The sequence below is a fragment of the Mandrillus leucophaeus genome, unplaced genomic scaffold, assembly GCF_000951045.1.
Source record: "Mandrillus leucophaeus isolate KB7577 unplaced genomic scaffold, Mleu.le_1.0 Scaffold15, whole genome shotgun sequence".
NCBI classification, from domain to species: Eukaryota; Metazoa; Chordata; class Mammalia; order Primates; family Cercopithecidae; genus Mandrillus; species Mandrillus leucophaeus.
The window spans coordinates 9,725,172-9,751,586 of record NW_012101476.1 but is presented as its reverse complement, the minus strand read 5'-3'; the positions used below and the strand labels follow the sequence as shown (position 1 = coordinate 9,751,586).

Genomic DNA, 26,415 nt, shown 5'->3' with positions numbered 1-26,415 from the left:
CGGAGGGGGAAGGAGTAAGAACGTCGTATTGCAACTGTGCCCCTAGATTAGTCTGTTTAAAAAAATAAAATAATGGAAGCTATAAATTCAAACTCTTTTAAAATAAGTAATCAGGAGAAAGTTTTCTCATCTAATGTGGGAGACCTGAGGTCTGATTCCAGCCCTACTATGTGAGCTTAGCCAAATCTTTTGATCTTTTCTGCATCTCAGTTTCTTCAGTAAATTGAAGTAACCCTTCCTGGTCCTGACTCATTGTATTGCCAGGCTCAAATGGGATGGTGCCTGATACAGTTCTTTGTAAGGCTGTAAAATTAGCAAAGGGCTCTGAAGTCTCCTAAGGTCAGCCCCTGACCTTAGAAAGCTCAATTCTTCCTAGCAGGTTCTGTTTTTCTTTTTTCTTTTTTGTTTTGTTTTTTGAGGGGGGACAGAGTCTTCCTCTGTCACCCAGGCTGGAGTGCAGTGGTGCAATCTCCGCTCACTGCAACCTCCGCCTCCTGATTTCAAGCAATTCTCGTGCCTTGGCCTCCTGAGTAACTGGGACTACAGGTGCCCTCCACCATGCCCGGCCAATTTTTGTATGATTGTAGAGACAGGGTTTTACCATGTTGGCCAGGCTGGTCTTGAACTTGTGACCTCAAGTGATCTGCCCGCCTCAGACTCCCACAGTGCTGGCATTACGGGCATAAGCCACTGCACCTGGCCCATTTTCTTGACACCATGAGTGAACCACCATTCAGTCATGGGAAAGCTGAGGGCAGGCAAGGAACAGCTGCAGTGCTCACTCATGCACAGACTGCTGGCCAGGACACATGCGTCTGGAACTTTTGAGACTCACAAGTGTGGCATGTCCATTTTACAACCTTGCCCTGGAAGAAATATGGGGAAGTGAATAATTTTTTGGGGGTGCGTTGTTTTGTGCTTTTGGGGAAGACGCAGAGCGTTTCCTGGAGGGCGGGGATCGTTGTCACACTCTTGTTTGTGTCTCCTGTCAGCAGGGCCTGGCACACAGACCCAACAGATGATTGTAAGTTGAGTTGAATTTGGGTTGAATTCTATTTGGCCAGTTACCAAACCAGGGAGTGAGCCCAGACCTGGATTGGCTGCCGTCAGATTGGCTCGAGTTGCTGAGCAAACAGCCTTTGGGCAGCTCTGCACTAGCTCTTGTCTGCAGTGATGTCCTGGGAGGAGGGAGCAACATGCCTGTGTTTACAGAAGGCAGGGCAGACTTTCTTCCTTTGGGTACACATCATCCGCCTGCAAGAGAAGGGTGGGCTCTCAGGAGTTAGCTGGAGGGCAGATTCATCTCTCACCTGGAAGGCTCACTTGGTCTGCCAGCTGCATTTGACTTTGCATTTCTGTGGTTTTTCTTTCTTTCTGTTCTTCAGGTTGAGGTGTCACTTGTTTTGTTGTGTTCCGAGCAGCTAAAAAATATAGATGGAATGATGCAGATAATTCCACAAATGCTTAATAGAAAACACCGTTCATGTATTCATTCACTTGAGAAGCACACCTGTCCAGTGCCCACGATGTGTCTGGCGGTGTCCAGCTGCTGAGCTTACAAAGATGAAACCAGAGCACGCCCTCCCTTGGGTGGGGCCTGCTCGCACCCGTCCCAGCACCGGCCTCTGGGTATTCATGTGCATATGGCAATGCCCACGACATGTATTTGAACGTGTGTATGTGTGTCTGTGTATGTCATGTATGTTATGTGTGTATGTGTGTGTTTCTCACCAAAAGGGACTCCTTGCTTGCTATCAATTGTTTTTGAGTTGTTTGACGGCAGCAGGAGTGGTCTCACTCCACAACGCACTGATCCTTTGCTCCCTAAGACTGCTCAGAATGCTTAAAGTTAGAGACACCACCTTAACACAATGACAAAGAAACTTCTAGAACAGTCCTGTCTATTGTGAAGAGTTTGGCAAAGGAGTTGAGTCTGAGTGCCCCATTGAGGGGGGTGATCAGAATTCTGGCTCAGGATAAAAGAGGGCGTCTAGGTCAGGCGTGGTGGCTCACACCTATAATCCCAGCACTTTGGGAGGCTGAGGCAGGAGGATTGCTTGAGCCCAGGAGTTTAAGGCCAGCCTGGACAACATGGGGAAACCCCATCGCTAACAAGAAATACAAAATATTAGCCATGCATGGTGATGTGAGCCTATAAGGCCTAGGCAGGAGAATCACTTGAGGCCAGGAGTTTGAGACCAGCCTGGCAAATATGGTAAAACCCTATCTTTGCTAAAAATAAAAAAATTAGCCAGGCATGGTGGTGCACACCTGTACTCCCAGGTACTCGGGCAGCTGAGGCACAGGAATCACTTGAACTCAGGAGGTGGAGGTTGCAGTGAGCTGAGATTGCACCACTGCACTCCAGCCTGGGTGACAGAGCGAGACTGTCTCAAAAATAAAAATAGAATTGTGTGGCCGGCAGGGTGACTTATGCCTGTAATCCCAGCACTTTGGGAGGCTGAGGCGAGCGAATTACTTGAGGTTAGGAGTTCAGGACCAGCCTGGACAACGTGGTGAAACCCCATCTCTGTTACAATGCGAAAATTAGCCAGGCGTGCTGGCAGGAGCCTATAACCCCAGCTACTCAGGAGGCTGAGGCAGGAGAATCACTTGAACCTGGGAGGCGGAAGTTGCAGTGAGCTGAGATTACAAGCCATTGTACTCCAGCCTGGGCAACAGAGTGAGACTCTGTCTCAAAAACAAAATTGTGTTTAGTGAATGACTATTTCAGGAACCACTAAAATTAGTTATCCTGTAGACTGAACTGGCCCATTTGTGTCTACAGGGCTGAGTGAACCAAAGCTGGGCTCTGTCTCACTCTTTGCTGCAGTTCTCTTTTTCTTGGTAGTTACAGAAGGGACACTTACCAGAGCTTGTGCATTGACATTGGTTGTCCCAGGACGAGTGGCTAGAGTTTCCTGTACAGAGCATATAGGGTGACCCGCTTTTTATTCTGCGGAAACCTCTCTTGCATTCACAGTTCAACATGGTTCCTTCCTTGTAGGCCACGGCTTTGAATGTGGCGTGTGTGATTTTTGGCGGGTCATCATCACAGAGCTCTGCAAAGCCAAAGAAGACTATTAGGAGCTGAAGAGGCCCCGGGCAAGTACTCACATATTTAATCCTATAATAACTTAATCACATATTTCTTCACTTTATTTAAAAGATGGTATGCCCCACTTTTTGTGAGAAAGGAACTAAGGCTGCTACCATTGTTCTTCAGAAACCTTTGTATCAGAGCTGGCTCAAAAGTTAGCTACAACCAAGCTCCTCTCCAAAGCACAATGTATTTCAAACTAGATGAGTAGAAATTAATGAGGTTTTATTCTGAATATGCCTCATGTCAAGCAAGTACGGAGAGAGGAGGGCCAAGAAAAGCGAAGAAAGGAAGGAGCAAAGTTACGTACATTTAATTGAGGGGCAAAATGTGTCTGTGCAAAATACTTTTCAGGATATACAAATTGTTAGACTTTCTATAATTAATGACTCTGTGCCATTTTTTGAGAAATATACAGAAAGAACTTCACTCAATGTCTGGCAAATAGGAAATGTGTGTTTCTCACCCACCTACTCACCTCTGAGTTCACCAAATACCTTCTTATGTTATGAAGACCCTACCCTCCCTCAGTCTGAAAAATGGACCCTGGAATCTCACTGAAGACACCAGAAGCAGTGGCCAAACATTAAACTGTTACAAGGAAAAGTGGCACAGGTCTAATCAGAAAAATAATTCCATTCCATTTGCAACAGTTTCTCTGCTTTAAGAGATTAGATTTTGGAGGGAAATATCACATGCTGGATAAAGGAAGTGGGCGGGGAAATGACAGGGACAGGAAGAGGCAGGAAAGCAGGAGTCTGTGGCCTCTCCATGGATGGAAGCCCACACGGAGGCTGATCAGGGCTGCTGGCTGTACTCATGGCTGTGGGTTGGCCGGTTGTGTATTAGTCGTTCAGGTTGAGTGAAGCTTCTCTATGCACTTAGTTTCTGCCCAGCATCTTGTCATCTAGAAGACCATCCCCATCCAATGACTCAGGACTCTCCTGACACCCCTAAGAACTGAAGGTAGTGAGGCTGGGCGCAGTGGCTCATGCCTGTAATCCCAGCACTTTAGGAGGCCAAGGGTAGATCACATGAGATCGGCAGTTTGAAACCAGCCTGGCCAGCCTGGTGAAAACCACAGTCTCTACTAAAAATACAAAACAATTAGCCAGGTGTGGTGGCATGTGCCTGTGGTCCCACTTACTCGGGAGGCTGAGAGGCTGAGGCAGGAGAATCGCTTGAACCCAGGAGGCGGAGGTTGCAGTGAGTCGAGATCACGCCACTGCACTCCAGCCTAGGTGACACAGCGAGACTCTGTCTCCAAAAAGAAAACAAAACGAAACAAAACAAAAGGAACTGAAGGTAGGGAGAAATCAGACAGCTTGGCCCATCTCTAACCAACAAAGGACTAAGCAAAAGCAATTTAAATGGGCTCCATGGGCTAGAAATTACGGTGGAACAGGCAGCGTAAGTGCTCACTAAATTCTGGTAATCTCATGATAAGGCAAGAGCAGCAGCATGGTGGGAAGGGAGAAAGATGGATTTCTAACTTCTAGCTCCAGCAGTTTACAAGCTACATAGTTTTATTGTTTTACTTCTCTAAGGCTCAGTTTTGTGTGTAATAATAATTATTTTATTGATTTAATGATTACAGCAAATAATATACTAAGGTAACTTGATGAAAGCCCAGAAAATAACAGATGTGGAATAGATGGTAGTTCTGTTCCTTTCCTTTTTTTCACTGTCCAGAAAAAGAGAATGGTAATTCAGATAGAGACTGGACTGACGTTTACTTTAACCTTTAACTCCCGCAAAAGATTGTCTCTCTGTACTTCTCATATCACTGGTACCATTTGTTGGCACTTATTATAGATCAACACCAACCAATATTTTATGTATCAGAAGATAAATCTGTTGCTAAAGCCAGACATGGATAATAATCAGAAAAACCAGTGAAGACTTCTGCTTCCAGCCATCACAGAGTAACTGGGACCAAAACTTACGTTTCTGCTGAAACAGCTGTGAAACCAGCCCAAATGTATGCAGCAAGTGCTTTCAGATGCTGAACAACAGGCAGCTCAGGGCTACATGATTTGGGAGGAGGGAAACACACGAGAGGCGCCCACGGTTGCCCTGGCTTCCTTCCTGGGGTGCTTTCCTCCCAGGCAGCACCCAAGTGGAGCCCAAGCAGAGTGGTGGGCTCACTGACATGACATGACTGGGATTTGTGGGGTGGGGCTCTGGAGAGGGCACTACATGAAGGGTGCTCAAAAAGTATGTATAGGGGTCCACCCCAGGTTCTTAGCCAAGAGCTGGTCTGAACCTGAACAGGGCAGAACTTAGAGAGACTTAGCCCTGATCGCCCATTGTGAGGGCTAAGAGAAGAATAGTTATACTAAGTTTTATTTATAAAAACAGGTGTCTGAGCTGTGGGTTGTAGTTTTCCAGTCCTGCTCTAGAGAAAGAGACATCCCTAGGATGAATTTCAAAACCGAAATAGACCCGCCCTTACAAAGATTAAAACCAAGCCTAATAGACAAGAGGATGTGCTAGTCATTTACCTGCCTGTCAGAGCAAAATGCATTACCTTTTAAAGGACCACAAGATAATCCAGACCCTTTATAATGTATAGTTCATAATATCCAGCAAGTTAAAAGAAAATCTAGACATGTGAAGAAACAGGAAAATGTGACCTACTTGACCTACTCAAAAAAGTGCTCAATAGAAACAGACCCGTAAGATTGACTGGGTGCGGTGGCTCATGCCTGTAATCCCAGCACTTTGTGGGGACAAGGCAGGCAGATCACCTGAGGTCAGGAGTTAGAGACCAGTCTGGCCAACATGGTGAAACCCCATCTCTACTAAAAATACAAAAAATCAGCCGAGTGTGGCCGGCGCATGCCTGTAGTCCCAGGTCCTCAGGAGGCTGAGGCAGGAGAATTGCTGGAGCCTGGGAGGTGGAGGTTGCAGTGAGCCAAGCACCCCAGCCTGGGTTATAGAGCGAGTGAGAGTCTGTCAAAAAAAAAAAAAAAAATCAGACCCCTAAATTGACCCAGATTTTGGAATTAGCACAAAAGGAGTTTAAAACAGTCGTAATAAGTATGCTCAATGTCTTAAAGCAGAGGTCAGTAAACTACAACCTGCAGATTTGCTGCCATTTATTTATTTATTTATTTATTTTTGAGACAGAGTTTTGCTCTTGTTGCCCAGGCTGGAGTGCAATGGTGCAATCTTGGCTCACTGCAACCTCTGCCCTCTGGGTTCAAGCGATTCTCCTACCTCAGCCTCCCAAGTAGCTGGGATTACAGGCATGCGCCAACATGTCCGGCTAATTTTTGTGTTTTTAGTAGACATGAGGTTTCGCCACGTTGGCCAGGCTGGTCTTGAACTCCTGACCTCAGGTGATTCACCTGCCTCGGCCTCCCAAAGTGCTAGGATTACAGGAGTGAGCCACCATGGTCAGTGGTTTATTTTTATAAATAAAGTTTTATTGGAAGAAAGACACACCCATTTATTTACATTTTGTCTATGGCTGCTTTTCTGCTATAATGGCAGAGTTGAGTAGTTGCAGTGGAGTAACATGGCCAGGTAGCCTAAAATATTTACTCTCTGACCCTTTCAGAAAAAAATTGCCAACTGCTAATTTAAAGAAAAAATGGTTGTAATGAGTGTAACAATAGGATATCTCAGTAGATAAATGAAAACTAGTAAGTTTTTCTTTTGAAATGGAGTCTTCCTCTGTTGCCCAGGCTGGAGTGCAGTGGTGTAATCTTGGCTCACTGAAACCTCTGCCTCCCAGGTTCAAGTGATTCTCCTGCCTCAGCCTCCCAAGTAGCTAAGATTACAGGTGTGTGGCACCATGCCTGGCTAATTTTTGTATTTTTAGTAGAGACAGGGTTTCACCATGTTGGCCAGGCTGGTCTCGAATTCCTGAGCTCAGGTGATCAACCTGCCTTGGCCTCCCAAAGTGCTGGGATTACAGGTGTGAGCCACCATGGCCAACCAATATTTTTAAAAATAAGAAAATAAAACTAAAAGTTACAGTATCTGAAATGAGCCTAGCCAGGGCTTGAAGGCAAATCAATAGAAATTATCCAAACTGATGAACAGAAGAAATTTGAAAAAGAATAGACCTTTGGCATCCTGTGAGACAATATCAAATAGCCTAACCTACATTTCATTGAATCCCAAGGAGAGAGGAGAGAAAGAATGGAGCAGAAAAAATATATGAAGAAATAATGGCCAAAAATGTTTGAAATTTGATGACAGATATGGATTTACAGATCCAGATGTTCACTGCACCAAGCAGGATACGGATAAAGAAGAGCACATCTAGGTACATCACAGCTACACTGCTGAAAACCAAAGAGCACATCTAGATACATCACAGGTAAACTGCTGAAAACCAAAGATAATGAGAACATCTTAAAAGCGGTGAGAGGGAAAGGACACATACCTACAGGGGAACAATGATGAATAACAGCTGACTTCTCAATAGAAACAATGGAAGCCAGAAAACAATGGCACAACATATGCAAAGTTTTAAAAGAAAAAACCCCATCAGCCTTGAAATCTACCTAGAGACAATATCCTCCAAAAACGAGGGTGAATTTAGTATATTTTTAGATAAAAGAAAGCTTAGAGAATTTATTATGGCACATTTGCATTATGCTGAAGAAAAATTTTCAAGCAACAGAGAAATTACACTAGCTAGCAACATAAATCTACATGAAGTAATAAAGAACACTGATAAATATTTAGATAAGTGAAAAGACCACTTTTTGTTTTTAACATCTTTGAAAGACAACTGTTTAAAACAAAAATAATAATATGGTTTGGTGGGTTCTGTTGAACATGCAGTTCTAGTATAAAAGTTAGGAAGAATGGAATTGTACTGTTTTAGGTTTTTATATCATATAGAAAATGGTACAATATTAAGTAAGTAGATTGTGATAAGCTAAGGATGCATACTGAATAGCCTAGAGAAACCACCAAATAATACCACAAAGAGTATAGCTAAAAAGAATATTAAATTTGGTGAGCCAAACTGAAGAGAGAAAACGAAGAATAGAGTAATAAAAACAGAAAGGGAACAACTAAGAAACAGATAGCAAGAAGGTGAACTTAAAGCCAGTCCTATCAGTAATTACATTAAATATAAACGGACAAAAATCCATACATTAAAAGACAGAAACTTTCAGACTGGATTAAACAGCAGGGCCCAATTATATGCTGTCTTCAAGAGAACACACTTTAAATACAATAAAAATGATGGGTTGAGAAAAAAGGATAGAAAGAGACATAATCTACAAAGGTAAGCATAAGGAAGCTGGTGTGGTTATATTAATATCAGGAAGTAGATTCCAAGATAAGGAACATTATTCTCAGATAACATGATTGTTTACATAAAATTACTGAGGAATCTGCAAAATGACTACTAGAATTTAGCAAGTTAGCAATTTCAGTATATATATATATATATATATAATCACTTGTAGTTCTATATACTGACACAACCAATTAGAAAATTAAAAATTAAAAACAATTGTATTTACAATTACATCAAAAAACATAAAATGTTTATAAATAAGTCTACCAAAAACTTGTAATACCACTAAACTGAAAACTCTGAAATATTGCTGAGACATATTTTAAAAGAATTAAGCAAATGGAAAAATATACAATCTTTATAGATTGGAACATTCATTTAAAAAATCTATTCACCTTAAATTGATCAATTAATTCAAGGCAACTGCAGTTTAAAAATCCAACACAATATTTAGTAGAAATTCGGAAGTTATTTCTAAACCTCCTTAGAAACGCAAAAGACCTAGAATATCTAAGACAATTATAAAGATGTACACATTTAGAGGATTCATGACATCTGATATTCAGGCTTTCTATAAAACTATGGAAATCAAGGCAGCATAGTATTGGCATAAAGACAAACAGTAATGAAACAGAGCAGAAAGTCCTGAAATGGACTCACTCATGTTTGTTCAACTGATTTTTTTTTTAAATGTGCCAAGGAAGTTCAATGAGAAAGGAAAAATCTTTTCAACAAATGCTTCTGGAACAAATGGATAAATGTATGAGAAAAAACCTCACCTCTTATGCAAGAATTAATTTTATTATTTGTATGAAGATAAAGATCTACATACTAGGTCTATACCTTATAGATGTAACCATAAAAGGCAAAACTACAAAGATTTTAGAAGAAAATAAAGGCAAATGACTTTGCAGGTTGGAGATAGGCAAAGATTGCTTATAGAGGATGCAAAAGCACTAACTATAAAAGAAAAAAATTGAAAATGTCTACTCATTCAGAGACATTAAGAAAATGAAAAAGACTGAGAGAAAATATTTGCAATATATTTATTTGTCACAAACACTTGTGTCCAGAATATATAAAGAACAACAAAGCAATAGTAAAAGGCAAACAGCCCAATAAATGGGCAAAGACTTGAACAGCCACCTCCCCAAAGAAGATATATGATTATCAATAAACACTTGAAAGTGTGCTTAATATCGGGTATCAATAAAATGCAAATCGAAAACCATGATGAGATAGCCCATTAGGGAAATGGAGGAAATTGATAAAAGACTGATAAACCAAACACTGGAGAGGAAGTAGAGCTACCGGAACTCTCTTACTTTACTGGTGGCAGTGTAAGTAATGCAATTACTTTGGAACACTATTTGAAAGTATTTTGGCTGGGCATGGTGGCTCATGCCTGTAATCTCAGCACTTTAGGAGGCTGAAGCAGCTGGATCATTTGAAGTCAGGAGTTCGAGACCACCCTGGTCAACATGGTGAAACCCTGTCTCTACTAAAAATACAAAAATTAACCAGGCATGGTGGTGCATGGCTGCAATCCCTGCTACTCTGGAGGCTGAGGCAGGAGAATCACTTAAGCCCAGGAGGCAGAGGTTGCAGTGAGCTGAGATCATGCCACTGCACTCCAGCCTGGGCAACAGAGTGAGACTCTGTCTCAAAAACAAACAAACAAAAACAAACAAACAAACAAAAAGAAAGTATTTTTATTGAAGTTAAATATATATCTACCCTACAATTCAGCAATTCTACTCCTAGGTATTTATCTAAGAGGAATGAAGGGATATGTCTACAGAAAGACTTTTATAAAATATTTATTTACTTCTTTCTTTTATTAAGCCCCTTCCATTCTAGGACATAGTAGCTTTATTAATAATAATCAACTCAATAATTCAAATATCCATCATTGGGAGAACAGATAAGTAGCTTATGATATAGTCATACTATAGAAACCACTCAAAAATAAAAAATAATGAACTATTGATATGGGAAATAATGATAAATCTCAAAAATGTTATGTTGAACAAAATAAGCTAAACACAAAATAGTGCACACACTTTGCTTTCATTTATATGAAGTCCAAAAAAAGACAAAAGTTATATCCAGAGACAGAAAGCAGACAGTGGTTTCTTGTGGTAGGTGGGTATTGACCAGAAGGCAGAAGTGATGAAAACGTTTATGCAGCTATACACATTTGTCAAAACTCATCAAATTGTATGCCTCAGATCTGTGCCTTTCTTTATAAGTAGTTTTAGCTCAACAAAATCAATGAGAAGCATACTTAGCAACTCTTTTGTAATTATTCATTCGCACAAACAGCCAGGATTGACCACAGATGCTTTTGGAATCTGAAATGCCAATCACAAGCCAAGAACATTTCTAAACACATCAATTTGAAAAGAAGGCGACAAATTGTCTTGGAAGCTGTTTTGTGACCTTAGAAACTCTTTAATTCCATGAGGGTGTGTTTTGCTAGATGAGGTAATGGGCATTTTCAGAGTCATCATAAACTAATCTGAGTGTCTGAAGAGGTCATGCGGGGACAAGGGGAGGTTCCAGAACTTCTTATTCTCACAGACTTTCCTTTCATAAAGAATCTTTCCTGGAATTTAGAAACATGACACCTCCAGGTCTGTAGCTCAGTAACCACTAAAGAGCTTGACTGTAATCCTTTTCCCTGAAAGGCCTTGCCAGGAAGTGCCAAAGATCACCTGAAGGCAGCAGGAGGTAGAAGAGTGTGTGGAAAGGTACGCTGGAGGGTTGCTCTTTTTCAATCTAATGGGAATAAATTTGGGATTTTTTTTTTAGCCCTTCTCAGCATAGTGTTATAAAAGCAGCAACAGAACAACATCCAAAAAAAGAATAAAAAATAATTTGTCTAAAAGTCTTGCACAGTAATAACAAAGGAGGATTCCATTTATATGACTCCAAAATGTTGAAATCATCTTTCCCTATATTATCATTCTTTTATTTTTTAAGACAGCATACAACTGCCCTCATTCTCTGGTTTTACTCACTAAGAATGCTAAAAATTACTTCTCAAAATTCAGCTAACAAGGGCTTTTCTCTGCCTTTACACTTCCTCCTGTCTTTCCAGACCCACTTCCTGCTTCTCCCAATGGGTCTTCTCAACATAAACAATTCTCTCCCGGAATATTTTCCAATTCCCAGCTCTAGGCACTCCCCCAGCTCACACCACAAGGGACCTGGGAGCTTGGGAGGCAGACAGAATTTTCCTTAGAAGAGGGAAAGGGGAATATTTTTCTCCCCGTAATTTTAAAGTATTGGCACAATTCTGGATGTGGACATCACCTTCTTCTCTGAGAGTATTTGAAGTGTCTGGTGTCTACGGACTGTGGGAAAATTTGAGATGATCAATTCGGGAGTTGGAGGTGGGGGTGTAGGGTGGTAAACACTCAAGGCTTAGAAATTGGGGCTCCCCACCCTGCTTTAGGGTCTTACCCAAAGGGGTTGGCACAGGGCTGAGAAGCAGTGGGGCTCCTGTCCACCCTGCCCAGCACCTACTCCCACCAGGCAACTCAGTGGTATTTAGTCGGCCAGGACTAGCCCAGAAACTTGAATGGGACCCTGAGAGAGCCAAGGGTCCCTTGGGCCCCCCCAGGGGCTTTCTGTTTGCCCTGGGTCTCCCTGTGTGGGCAGGGATGGAGAGTCAGGGCCTGCCTTCACGGCAGTAGGCTCTGAGTTGGTGACTGGCGGCAGGCCAAGTTCTAAGTGGGCTTCCCAAAGCCACATTCAGGCTGGATGGAGCCGCTCTTGCACACGGTTTCTGTGGGCTGGATTTTCTCTGTTGCACGCATGCTTAGTATCTGTCTCTCTCTTTGTTCCTGAGTGGTGGGCCCCACATGTGGCCCTGAGCAGGCTGTATCTCCATTCTGGCAATAAAAGTACTCTGGACACTGTTAAGGTGAGAAAAGAAAAGAAGTCGGGGCTCCCAGGAGGAAAATCCTGAACCACAGGCTCTGCAGTGAGGTGGCCTTTGCCTTTAGTTTTTGTGCCTTTTATGTGGGCAGAGGGAAAAAGAGACAGCCAGCAGTTTTCATTAATCCTGAAAATGCTGAGGGCTTTGGCCTGGGACCCACACCAAGGGCACAGGCACAGAGTCAAACCGAGATCTTCTGGTGTTGAGCGTGTTCCACATCTTACGTTGGATTTTGCCGTGAATGCTCAGACATGGACAGAATCCCACTTGTTCCTCGTCCTTTTCCACCTCACCTGCATCATTGTGGCTGAAATACAGGATCATGGGTGTATCTTTCCTTGTGAATTTGTTGCCTCTAAGAGTTCTGTATGCAGCTGAAGGGTAACACCCCTTGGGAGCTTTTGCCTTGTCTGGCTGACACCTTGGCAATCGCAAGTGACTGTGACGGAGAGCTACCTCTTCTGGAATGCATCATGGAACAGGTCTGGGAGAACGGAGGGTGCAGATGAAGGGCCCTCGACAATGCTTCTCTTTGCACTGTGGGGTTCCCTTTCAATGGACTGCTAGAGATTCAACTTCTCTGTCTCCTTGTGTGCCCGCTGGAAAGGGAAAAGCCAGGCGTTTGTAGTCCTCCTGCCATAGATGACCAGAACGACCTAACCCATGACAAACAGCGACAGGTTTAGGGATTCAAGCCAGCTTTTCTGACTCCCAGGCACCTGCTCTCTCCTTTTGACTGTTGGACTCTGCTCTCAGTCACTCGTCGCTTTTCCCAGAAGGACAAATGTGCAGCTTCTATGTCTTGGATTTTAAATAAAAGCCGAGGAACTTGGTGAAATGAGGTGGTCTTTGCCTTCCGCTGCTCCTCCGGGCAAGAGGCCACATTTTTCTTGCCACTGAGGTTAAGTGAAAACAAAACAAAACAAACAAACAAAAAGAGACCCTATTCACAGTAAAGATAAACAGCAGGCCAGCGGCTCTTCCCTGACGTGGAGTCATGAGCCCTCTTTATTTGACTTTGCCACATACCCGCCGCTCCACTCCCATAATCTGAAAGGTGTCCCTTTACTTTTTACCACTTCATTAGTAGAATTGTTGTGTCCCTTGAGTTAACCAGAAATACCAACCCTGGAAGGAGACGTGAGGGACAGTCATTTTAGAGAGTGGATGCCACTGTTGAAGAAGAAGGACATCCCGGTTGGCTGCTCTAGAGCCAGCAGGACGGTGCTGAGGTTGTTGACAGCAGCGTGTGTGCAGATCCCCCAGGATCTTGCAGTTTGGGATTTGACAGGGCAGGCGTGGAGGCTGAGGCTATTTCTAACAAGTTCCCACATGATGCTAGGGCTGCAGATCCCCAGGCCACTCTTGGAGTAGTGAGAGTTTCCAGTGCGCGAAGTCCCGGCTGCTCGCTCAGTCCTCCCTCCATCTGCCCGCTTCATGACGACAGGACCCCCATGCCTCCAGTGCACAGTGAGCACTGCTCAATCTGCATCCACAGCGGTTTGTGCCCCGATGCTTTCTCACTCAGCATCTAACAGGGTGCCGTGAAAACGTCACTGACTGGAGGAAAGGTGGGTGAGTGAGAAACGTTTGTGGGTTGAGTAACTTTTTGTCGTCGTTTTTTTCTCTGATGTTCAAAGTGAAAGAAAACTCATTTGGCCCCTGCAGCCCATATGAGCAACATGAAAGATAAAGGAAAAAGAGGCTTATAAAGGATGTGGACCGAGTCTGAGATAAGATTCTTTGCCCCTTGGATGAATCAAGGTCAAGTTGTTTTACTCTTAGCCCAGCCAGCCCTGGGTAAAGGCTTCATCGCTCTTCTCTTTCCTATCCATATATCAGAGCTTTAAGCTCTACTTTTACCCAGTGAAGATTAGAATAACGCACGGAGCACAGGAAATGTCTAGATGATGATTCACTGAGCTTTACAAGGGACACAGGTATGAATCAAGAGCTTGGGCCACTGGGTAAAGAGAGTCTGGTTCTTGCTCTAACGTGGTTCATCTTCTGCGTCAGAATCAGACAGATTGTGGGTGTCAGAGATCCAAATCTTCCTCTTGTTCCAGTCACTGGCTCCCTGTGGTCCCTTCTCATTTCAGATGCTCTGTCTGTAACATGAAATGAAAAGAATTCCTCCCAGACCCCTAGCCAAGTTTCACCTTAAGCTCGTTGACTCCCAGAGGAAATCCCTATAGGAGACTGGAAAGAAGATGTTGGAGCCAGAGGCTATCTTTGATTGTCAGGTGAGGTTTACTGTTTAATAAGAACTCCAAAGATATGCATAATATCAAAGGTTGTCTCTCGCTTCCTTGGGAAACTCAAACCAGCAGTTTAGGCCTTTAGAAAGTAAGTGGTTTGGGTGCAAAATAAAATACCATGGAACTTGTCGAACATCCCTTTTAATGGTATCATAGAATATGGGAACTAGAAGAGACCTTAAAGATCATTTAGGCCAACCTCTACATCTTCTAGATAAGAGCACTGAGCCTGTGGTCATTCCACAAGTTTGTGGCAAGCCTTGGATTACAACAGATCACCAGGTTCCCTGACTCCTAGTTCAGTGCTTGTCCAACACCCAGAATCATAATCTTCAGGAAGGAGCATGCTTTTCACCTATCTGTTGAAGGTTATCTCTCACAAAGAGGTGGAGCTATATCTAAACTATCTGGGTGCTGGGAGGTGTTTGTGTGATGTTGTGGTTTAGTTCAGATTATTATCTTTGAAGAAGTCAGAGGGCCCAGGCCCTCCATTTGGGGTTATCTATGTAATAATAACTATGATATCTGATCCCTGCATATGTGCTGCTTCTTTGCATATATTACCTTCAGTGCTCATTATGGCTCTGAAAGGTGGATATTGTCATCCCCGCTTTACAAAGCAAGAGATTGAGGTTCAGAGAGATTAAGTAAGTTGCCTAAACCACACAGCTCAAGGTGGTGGGACAGGAGTCACGTGAAAGTCTACCATTGCTGCCCTCATGTCAGCCTTCTAAAAAATCTCACTTTTACTTTCAGGAAATTCTTTCAAATAGCAAACATAAATGCACACAAAGAAGCAAGGAGGAAGAAGACGGAACTGTGTAGAAAAGGTTTGTGGAGGCAATTTGTTCTAAGGTTATTTATTATTTGAGAGGAAGGCTATTGTATTGGTTAAATCTGGGCTTTATAAAGTCTGGATTCACGTTAAAATGTTAAAAATTACATCTAAAATGACAGAGTAAAGTGAATAACTTACAAGCTATTGGAAAAAAAGAATAAAATAGGATAAAAACTTACTTAAATCAAAAGAAGGGGAAAATGCATAGAAAGAGAAGGTAAAAAGTAAAGAACAAAATAAGACAGTGGAAATTCATCAAACTATATCAGTAATAATTACCAATGTAAATAGACTAACTGTAGTTAAAGAATGTTGGACTGCATATATTTTTTAAAATATGCAGTTATATGCTGTTCATAAGAGACATGCTTAAAGCATAAAGGCTCCAACAGTTTGAAACTAAAAGAATGGACAATTGATTCCAAGGAGTTATGTTAACATCAGACTTCAAGGCAAAAGCATTAATAGAAATACAGAAGTCAGTATGTATTGCTAAAGGTTCAATTCACCAGGAAAACATAAAAATGCTATATGTGTATGCACTCAAAAACATTACTTCAAAATATACAAAACAAGAACCAGGAAAACATAACAGTTACATACTTCTATGCACCCAACAACATAACTTCAAAATACACAAAGCAAGTATTGACAAAACAAGGATAAATTTAGAAATCTACTATCATGACGAGAAATTTTAACAGTGTCTTCCTTTATGATGGATAGGTCAAACAGACAGAAAATCAGTAAGAATAATCAAATGTCATAACCACAATTAACAAATTTGATTCCAACAATAGCAGAGCCCACTCTTTTTTCAAGCACACATGGGACATTTACAAGACAGTAGAGGAGTTGAAGGCAAGTTAGGGGCATAAGAGTGCGTATCTATGGGGTAGGAAAATGGAAGTCTAGATAAGGAATAAACAGAAGGAAATGTTGAAGGGAAAGCTCTGGATGTCAGAATCTTCCTCCTGTTTCAGTCACTGGCTCACTGTGGTCCCTTCTCATTTCAGATGCTCTGTCTGTAACATGAAATGAAAAGAATTCCTCCCAGACCCCTAGCCAAATTTCACAATACCTTAAGCTCATTGACTCCCAGAGGAAATCCCTGTGGGAGACTGGAAAGAGTTTGTTGGAACCAGAGGTTAGGTGAAGTTGACCTTGTGAGAATCTGCGCTTCTTTAGATTTGGATTTACCAGCCTGAAAAGTGTAATACCATCTTTTGGTACAGAGTTGTTTTGTTTTGTTTTGTTTTGTTGTTTTTTGAGACAGGGTCTTGCTTTGTCACCCAGGATGGAGTACAGAGGCCCAGTCACAGCTAACTGCAGCATTGACTTCCTGGTCTCAAGCTATCCTCCTGCCTCACTGCCTCAGCCTCCTGAGTAGCTGAAACTATAAGCGTGCATCACTGTGCCCAGCTAATTTTTGTATTTTTTATAGAGATGGGGTCTTGCAGTGTTGCCCAGACTGGTCTCAAACTCTTGGGCTCAACTGATCCACCTGCCTCGGCCTCCCAGAGTGTTGGGATTACACGCATGAGCCACCACCCCCAGCCAAGTTTTTTATTTTTATTTTACCAAAGATTTTTTATAACATTCCTTTGCATGGTATTATAATCTCATTCAGTGATCAAGACATGTAGGCTGAGAATCTTAGTCACTTGTTGAAAGTTACACAGCTAGGCTGGGCATGGTGGTGCACGCCTATAATCCCAGCACTTTGGGAGGATGAGGTGGGCAAATCACTTGAGCCTAGGAGTTTGAGACCAGCCTGGGCAACATAGAGAGACCCTGTCTCTACAAAAAGTACAAAATTTAGCTGGGCATAGTGGTGTGCGCCTGTGGTCCCAGCTACTCGGGAGTGTGAGTTGGGAGGATCGCTTGAGCCCAGGAGGGAGAGGCTGCAACGAGATTGCTTCACTGCACCCCAGCCTGGGAGACAGAGTGAGACCCTGTCTCAACAAAAAAAAAAAAAAAAAAAAAAGGAAAGAAAGAAGTTACATAATTTGTAGTGCAGACCAGTATCAGAGATGGAAAGATGAGGTGCTACCTCTACAGACTGCAGACAAAATCTACAGTCCTCTACCTCTGCTGCCACCTAACCCCTGGAGATACTGAGAATTAGGTCAGGTGGCTTATTCACTTGATGGCTCTTTCTCACTTACTCTCAACTTTCTCCTTGGCTTTTGCATTCCCTCAACTTTCCTTTTTCACATGTCAAAATTTCCCCATTTGCACTCATCATTTGCTCTTTATTCTTTCTTTCTTTCTTTTTTTTTTGTTTTTTGTTTTTTGAGACAGAGGTTAGCTCTGTTACCCAGACTGGAATGCAGTGGCACGATGTCGGCTCACTGCAACCTCCGCCTCCCAGGTTCAAGCGATTCTCCTGCCTCAGGCTCCTGAGTAGCTGAGATTACAGGCACCCACCACCACACCCAGCTAATTTTTGTATTTTTAGCAGAGATGGGGTTTCACCTTATTAGCCAGGCTGGTCTTAAACTCCTGACCTCAGATGATCTGCCCGTCTCGGCCTCCCAAAGTGCTGGGATTACAGGTGTGAGCCACCGCACCCGGCCCATTTGCTCTTTTTTCTGTGGTTATCTCTCTAAGGTGAATTCCCCCACTATGCACTGTGCCCCCCGCCAGTTACCCTCTCTCTGAGGGTCTCACCGGGTCCCCTCCGCAACTGATGAGCATCCCAGGTACTTAAAGGTCCTCCCAGCAATCAGTCCTCTTTTCCTCACAAGTCAATACCTCCTGAGAGTCGTGTGCCTCACTGTTTCTACTTCCTCTCGAACCACTCATCCCATGACCTTCTGGTGCGTCTTCTGCTTCCACTGGAACTATTTTTACAAAGTGCACCAAGAAGCTCCTAGTGGCCAAGCCCAGTAGTGTTCATTCTCCTCAAAATTTGCTTTGCACTTGGTTCCTTTGACTTTTCCTGCCTAAAATTTCATTTTTGGTATCATAAGAATCACAATCTCCTGGTTCCTCATCTCTTTGGCTTTCTTTCTCTGAATGCTCTTTTAATTTGCATCTTTGCTCATTTAACCTACGTCTTAAAAATGCCTGAATCCCAGCACTTCAGGAGGCCGAGGCGGGTGGATCACCTGAGGTCAGGAGTTCAAGACCAGCTTGGTCAACATGGTGAAACCCCATCTCTACTAAAAATACAAAACATTAGTCGGGCGTGGTGGTGGGTGCCTGTTATCCCAGCTACTTGGGAGGCTGAGGCAGGAGAATGGCTTGAACCCTGGAGGCAGAGGTTGCAGTGAGCCGAGATCACACCACTGCACTCCAGCCTGGGCAACAACATTACAGACGCCCACCACCAAGCCCGGGTAATTTTTGCGTTTTTAGTAGAGGTGGAGTTTCACCGTGTTGGCCAGGATGGTCTCGATCTCTTGACCTCATGATCCACCCGCCTTGGCCTCCCAAAGTGCTGGGATTACAGGCGTGAGCCACCAAACCCAGCCAACTTTCTAAGCTGAAAAACAATACTTAAAATGTTAATTGATTAAGCTTGATTGTGTCAGAATGAGGAAATAGAGTTTCTTTTGAATTCATATTCTAAGAACTATTTATGAGAGCACTGTATTCGGTTGTTTCCTGTCACCTATATTCACAATAATAGATTATAACGGATTTCAATCTACTGAAGCATGGTCGGTTCTCCAGTTGCTATCAACCAAATCACCATGGTTGAATTTGAATACTTCCAGTGATTTTTGGTTGTTGTTGGCTGCCCACATCACCTATTATTTATTTAAACTATCCTATATACAAATACACTTTTATATACAATTACAAATTTTTTCTTAGCCATCATTAAATCAAACCTAAATTTGTGATATATGGTATTGTCTTAGTTGTTCGCTTTGCCTTTTGTCTCTCTTTTCCTAAATCTACCTTTTCTTCCCCAAAGACACTCAAAGACTTAGTGGCATCTTTGGGTTTTTCTCACTCCAATTGACTTTAAAAGAACCCTCATTATTAGTAATCTGATAAAACTGGTAACATAGATAAGGCATACAATTGTTAGAAAAAAGAAGACAAAAATAATCATTCTATGTGAGGAATTTAATTAAGTACTTAGAAAACCCAAGACAGTTAAAGTATTAGAACTATTAAGAGTTTGATAAGATGGCCAGATAGAAAATTCATTTATAAAATTCAACATTTTTTATATATCAGCAATAACCAATCCAAAAATATAATGGAAAATGACATTTTTTAACAGTTGCCAATCCTTAGTTGCCAGAAATGTGCTAAGTTCTGAACAGAAGATCCTAGAACTGGGAGAGATGTTAATTAACTGTGGACTTTTAACATCAAGAGTACTTTGAGAACTTAAAGGGTGAGTTAATTCTAAAAGTAGAATTAAAACATATAATATGCAAACTAGTAGAAGGAAAAGAGAAAATAAAGGAAACTCAATCAACTTAATAGAAGACAAGAAAGGATAAATATAACAGTAAAAGAGAAATAATGGTTAATAAAAGTTCAAAGTAAAATAGCATAAATAAGTCCAAATGTAGTACAATAAATATAAATGGATTAAGTTTGCTTGTAAAAGACAGAGATATTCCGACTTAGGGGGAAGAATTTTCCCCCAAGTCCTGCACAAGGTCTATTTTTGTTATTTCAAAAGACATCTTTAAAATATAGTGACATGTGAAAATTGAACTAAAGGGCTGGAAAATACATTATATGCAGATATTTAGCAACCAAAAGAAAGCTCAATAGCTACAATAACATAGAAGAAACTAAACCAAAAATGTATTTTCACAGATAAAAATCATGTGGAAGTTATAATAATTTTGACCCTGTATACACTCAACAATACATATTGTTGATAAGGTAGCCAGATATAAGAAAGCTCCATAGCTACGATAACATAAGAGAAACTAGACCAAAAAAGCATTTTCACAAATAAAAATTATTCTGGAAGTTATGGTAATCTTGAACATGCATACACTCAACAATACATATGGTTAAGGTGAAGAATTACAAAAAGAAATTAATTCTACAGTCAAACTGGAGAATGTTAACACATTTGCACCTGATTCTAGCAATGTATTAAGAAAAAAAAAATTCTGATCAGTCAGAATTTATTCCAGCAATAGTGAATGGTTTAACATTGGAAAATCTCTCGATGTACTCAAGTACTTTTATGGTATAAAGGGAGAAAACCTACATGATCATTTTAATAGAAGAAGAAGAGCATCTAATGATGATGAAAAGAATATCCATTATCGATTAAAAGAAAAAAAAAATTTTGATAGTAGAAATAGAAGGAAACTTCTTTAACCAATAAATGGTAGACACTGAAATCTTACAGAAAATGACATGTACCTGATACCTTAAAAGCTTTCTATTTAATGGTGGAAACATATATAATTCCTGCTTTTATTCTATACTGTATTGAACACCCCAGCTAATGCAATGGAACAAGCAAAAGAAGTCAGAGGAATAAGAAGTGGATAAGAAAAAATAAAATTGTCATTTATAAATAATAATATCTACCTAGAAAATCCAAGAATCTATAATTATCCGAAGACTTAGTATCCATAATACATAAGGAAGACTTACAAATCGATAAGTAAAAAGCCAACAACCCAATAAAAATAGGGACAAAGGATATGAACAAGGAGGCCACAGAGATGACCAAAAAAACATATGAAATCATGTTCAATATCACCAGGTATCACTGAAACTTAAGATAATAATGAGACTTTATTTTATATTATCAGATTGGCAAAAAAATGTTAAAATTTCCCAGTGGTAAGTGATGATGAGGAATATGTGAGGAATTCAGGAAATTTTATAAATTGCTGATGAGGATTGTAAATTAGCATAGCAATTTCAATGAGAAAATTTTAAGGATAGCAGTAAAATTGAAGCTGGATCAGTGATTTCACTTCTAGGTATATTCCTAGAGAAATTCTTGCGTATGTGCACACATTCAAGGCTGTTTATCAGAACATTGCTTGTAACAGGGAAAAAGCAGACACAATCTAATTGTCCATCAAAAGACGGTTAGATTAATAAACTCAGCATTAGCAATAACTGTATTATTATACAATGTAATAATGTACAGTTGTTAAAAAGAATAAACATCAAGAACGAATCTCAAAAACCGTGTTCAGTGAAAAAAGCAAAGTTGCAAAAAGAAACAGTATATTATGCATTTACGTATAAAATAAAAAAGAAACCAGTAGTGTATATTGCATCAGGAGATACAACCCAGGTTCAAGAGAGCAGTTACTGGAGGGGAAGAATGGGATTGGGTTGGACAGAGAGGGAGCTCCACTATATCCATAGCATGTATTTGTTTGTTTTTGTTTGTGTTTGTTTTGTTTTTCGAGATGGAACCTTTCTCTGTCACCCAGGCTAGAGTGCAATGGTGAGATCTGGGCTCACTGCAACCTCTGCCTCCCAGGTTCAAGTGATTTTCCTGCCTCAGCCCCCTGAGAAACTGGGATTACAGGTGTCTACACCACGTCAGGCTAATTTTTTGTATTTTTGATAGAGATGGGGTTTCACTATGTTGACCAGGCTAGTCTTGAACTCCTGACCTCAGGTGATCTACCTGCCTCAGCCTCCCAAAGTGTTGGGATTACAGGCATGAGCCATCATGCACGACAAGAGCATGTATTTAAAATAAACAAAAAGGACATCAAACAACCAAGGTAAACTGTAAACATTTACTGAATCCTGATGGTGGGCACATGATGGTTATATTAATCTTCATGTTTTTCTGTATTGTTTGAAATTTTAATAATTTTTAAATATTTATAGAACAAATAGGTTCTTCTTGCCAACCTCCCAAATGTTGATTCTTTACCAAAGCTTCTTCCAAAGGAAGTGATTCGTTCAGGGTCTTTTCCTTCTGTCTGTGGATGTGGAAATTTATCAGAGAAAGAAATCCCCCTCTCCCCCAACTCAGTGGCAAGTCCACAGCCGGAAAGTCTAACTCCCAATTTTATTTATTAAGTCAATCATCCAAATCACCTCTCAGTCCTCAGCAGCTGAATTCAATACAATGATTAAGCCTCGAGCGTCTTCCTAGAGAAGGTGGTAGTGATGCAGGACAAGCGAGACCCAGGGTGGGGCTTAGCCCGCAAGGGTCCTTGGCTTTGCGCAAGAAGGAATTCAGGGGCAAGCCAGTGGTAGAATGAAAGAAAATAGCTTTATTGAAGTGGCGATGTTATAGTTCCTGCTGTGCTACAGCTCCGTGACTGCTTCTGCAGAGCAGGGCAACCACATAGGCAGAGAGTGGGAGGTCAGGGCAGTTCTGCATTCATATTTATATCTGCTTTTAATTACATGCAGTTTAAGGGGCAGTTTGTGCAGAAATTTCTAGGGAAGGGGTAGTAACTTTTGGGTCATCTGGTCAGTGCTATGGAAAGGAGCAGGAATGCCTGGGTGTTGCCATGGCAATGGTAAACTGACATGGCACACTCATGGGTGTTCTTCTGGAAAGCTGCTTCTGCCCCAATCCTGTTTTTGCTAGTCCTCAATTTGGTCCGGTGTCAGAGCTCTGCCTCCGGAGTTGAGTCCCACCTTCTACCTCAGTAGGAGGATTTTTAAATGGCATAATTACAGAGATATAAAATTTATGTATGCATGTGACCAGAGGAAAAAATAAGAGAATCCAAAATGTAAGTGGTAGTATTGGGACTTCACCTACCACTCCCTCTCCACCCATTCTTTTGGCTGGATCAGCACCCAAGAGCAGAGCACAAACCTTGGGCCATGGTAGGTTCTGAATGAGTACTTGAGTGTGTTCGCATTAGCATTGGTGCTGTTACCCATTGATTGGTTCATTCAAACAAACATTCCCCTTCCTTGTTTCATTCAGCAAGCACAAATGTTGAAGGAAATGTGGGAGAAGTAAAGTGTCTGTTTCAGGGCTTGGGGGATTTAAGGAAGTTGCTGTCATCAAAGAAAAGTTGCCTGATTCCCTGGGGAAAGGAGAAGAAGGCCGTGTGCTTCAAGGAAGAGACCTTTGCTTCAAGGAGATCTCCAGGCACTTGAGCACATCTCTGTAGTAATTAGCACAGAAGCACTGTAGTTATTTGTTATCTGACCCACAGTTTCTGAGGCCTGGTTGACTGGGTCAAATAGTCAGAGTTTCCGCAACCCTAAAATGAGTAACTCACAGGGTAAGACCCTTTTGGAGAACGACTGTGCCTTACTCAACACTTGTTAAACAACAACACCACAACGATGGGGTGGTGGGGTGGAGGGATCTAGTTATTTTCTCTTTACTTAGAAGGGAAAAAAGAAGCAGGAAACCAAAAATACCCCTACAAGCAGCTGCCGCTAAACCATCACATTTTGGGACCTCAAATGCTTCCGCAAATGAAACATTGGGCGCTGGTTATTTTCTAATCCTGGGAGTCTTCTCGGTCGACAACAGGTTTCCGGGCATGAAAGAGTTAACCACAAGCTCACCACAGAATGTCAACCTGATTAAAATAAAAGTTATCAGATTTAAAAGGGGGAAGTAGAAACAGACTCTTTTTCTTTCTCTGAAATCTAAAAGCAGTTTTTCCTCAAATCTTTAAAACCAATTTCTTGGGATGGAGTCATATTTTTAGTAGAAATATGCTAAATCGGTGACTCCCGCCCACAGTCTTTTCTGCAAGGAGAGAGACTCTTCTGAGAAACTGGAGCGAGGAGCTGAGGAAATTTTCAACTCAACGGAATTTCCCCTGAGAGTGTAAAGAAAGACAGAATAAGTAAGTATAACTTACTTACAGGTAGAAACTTAAGGAGGAAACAGAAAAGAAGGAAAAAGAAAAAGTCATCAAAAACGATGGCAACCTCTGAAGTCGTGATGCTAAGTGTTTCTCCTGGGAACCACAGCCCAGTTGGTGTCAGGTGAAGGCCGGTCCTATTGACACAAATCCTAATTGTGTCAGGCAGGCCAAGCCCACATGTCCAGAACCCAGAGTTCTGGTCAGGGGTTCCCAGCAGCCAGGCTCACTCTGCCCGGCTCCTCAGCCATCTCCCAGGGGGCACTGTTGTACCCCTTCTCCTTCCTGCTCTCAAGAATTCACACTCAGTTTTACACAAGACACACATTGCATATACTGTGTGTTGTTGACAGGGATCATGCCCTTTCACAGAGAATGACAATCCAAATGTGGAAACACATTTGGGAGAAAACCATGGGAAGTGGGGAGCACTGATTGAGGTTCTGGGGTCTTGGGGCCTTCAGATACTACCATGATCTGCTAGTCTACTGTGATTTTGCTTAAGAAGGATTCAGTAGAGACAGACGGCATCATGAAAGTATCAAATCCACATGTTCACAGATGCTACCCCAGACATCAGGGAAGACAATGACATTTCAGGCACTGTGGGACTGGTGGAGTGGACAGCATAGAACAGAGAGGTTAAAGTTGTAGGTTACATGGTACCAAAAGCCCATGCCTGTGCTCCAGGGACTGGCCTCAGACACATAAATGCAACCTCAAGGCTTTTGCTGAGTTCAGTCTTTGTATTCAGCTGTGGGTGGGTCAAAAGGCCTGTCTGCTGACCCAGCCCTCTCCTGCAGCCATGCTGAGAGGAAGCACAGGCTGCATTTCTTCAGAGTTCCTTTAAAGTATTAGTTCTCAACTATTCCTGCCTTAACACAAATTCTTAGTCAACATACAACATTTGATCTCTGATAGTTTCAGTAGGTGGGTTCTATTCTTTTCAACAGATACCTAGGGTTAGTGAGGGTGAGCATTCACACTGGGCTTCTTAGAGAGCTGAATTCCAAGGTGGCCATGTTTCCTAAGGACATAGGAACTTAAGATGCAGGCGGGGATCCCATGTCCTTTTGGAAGGTTCAAAGGCTTCCTCAGCACAGTGCTGAGATCCGGCATTTTACTTGGGTGTAGGACAAGTAGTTATTAAGCCACAGAATGTTAGGACTGAAAGGGACAAAGATCCTCTCCATCTCTCTGCATGCTTGCATGGAGAACATGTATACATTATCCAAGGACTCTCAAATCACTGCATGTCCTGCGCATGCCCTAGCCCTGAGGAGGGACTGAACCCTTGCCGATGTGCAGAAGGGGTTAATCAGACCATGTGGACACAGCTAGCCCAAGGAACAATCCCCATGCCAACAGCATTCCATTCTGACCTCATACCATGTGCACAGCACCTGATGCTGGTGGTGTCAGGAGTGTGGCCTGTCCCACACTCAGAAGGCAGGATGAACATAGAGGAAATACTAGGATGGCAAAGGCTGGTTGTCACCTGGGGGCCTCAGAAGCCACAGCACCAGAGGAAGGCTCAGGAGTCAGCCCACTCCAAAGCTCTTACTGCCTGTAGCATGCACCCTGCATCCTGCACCCTGTGCCTCCGGGCCACCAAGAACGGCAATCACATCAGCTGAGATGCAACACACTGCATGCCGAGCACACAGCAGAGCTCACACGCAGAAACGTTCTAGGCTTCCCTGACACCAATGAAGGAGCTTATTATGAATATGAAGGATAATTAACTTACCTATTATTTTATTAGACATCACAATTCAAATATAATAAAGTATATAACTATAACATAAATATATCATAAATGAAATATATAAAATACCATCTTATCTTATGAAATTATCTTATAATAAAATAATAACTATACAGATATATAATAAACAATTAAGATATGTTATATAAAATACTATAGTGTACTCATTAATATAATTAGTATATTATATGATAAAATATATATAATAAAAGACATCATACACTAATAGAGTATAATAGTCAATATAATTAAAATTAATACTTATGCAATAATTAATTATGAGATGATGTGTTCTTCTCATCTCCATTCTATAGAGGCAGGAACTAAGGCACAGAGAGGCCCAGGGACTTGCCCAGAGCCACACAGCCCCTCGGTGGTGGAGCTAGGACTTGGACCCAGGCAGCCTGACAAGCGTGTGCTCTTACGCACGAGTGTCCGCCTGTCCTCCCGCCTGCCCTCCCTCAT

At 41.9% G+C, this 26,415-nt stretch overlaps 1 protein-coding gene across 3 annotated transcripts in view; it reads right to left on the bottom strand.

The window, feature by feature from the left end:
- The window catches only part of IL2RA (interleukin 2 receptor, alpha), a 50,499-nt gene that overhangs the window by 10,416 nt on the left and 13,668 nt on the right, over positions 1-26,415 (bottom strand). For all 3 annotated transcript variants that reach the window (XM_011974917.1, XM_011974918.1, XM_011974919.1), the window contains exons 2-3: positions 2,871-3,062; positions 1,311-1,421 (exon numbers count right to left, since the gene is read on the bottom strand). In XM_011974917.1, coding sequence (XP_011830307.1) covers positions 1,311-1,421; positions 2,871-3,062 — 303 coding nt within the window. The remainder of the gene's footprint in view (positions 1-1,310; positions 1,422-2,870; positions 3,063-26,415) is intronic.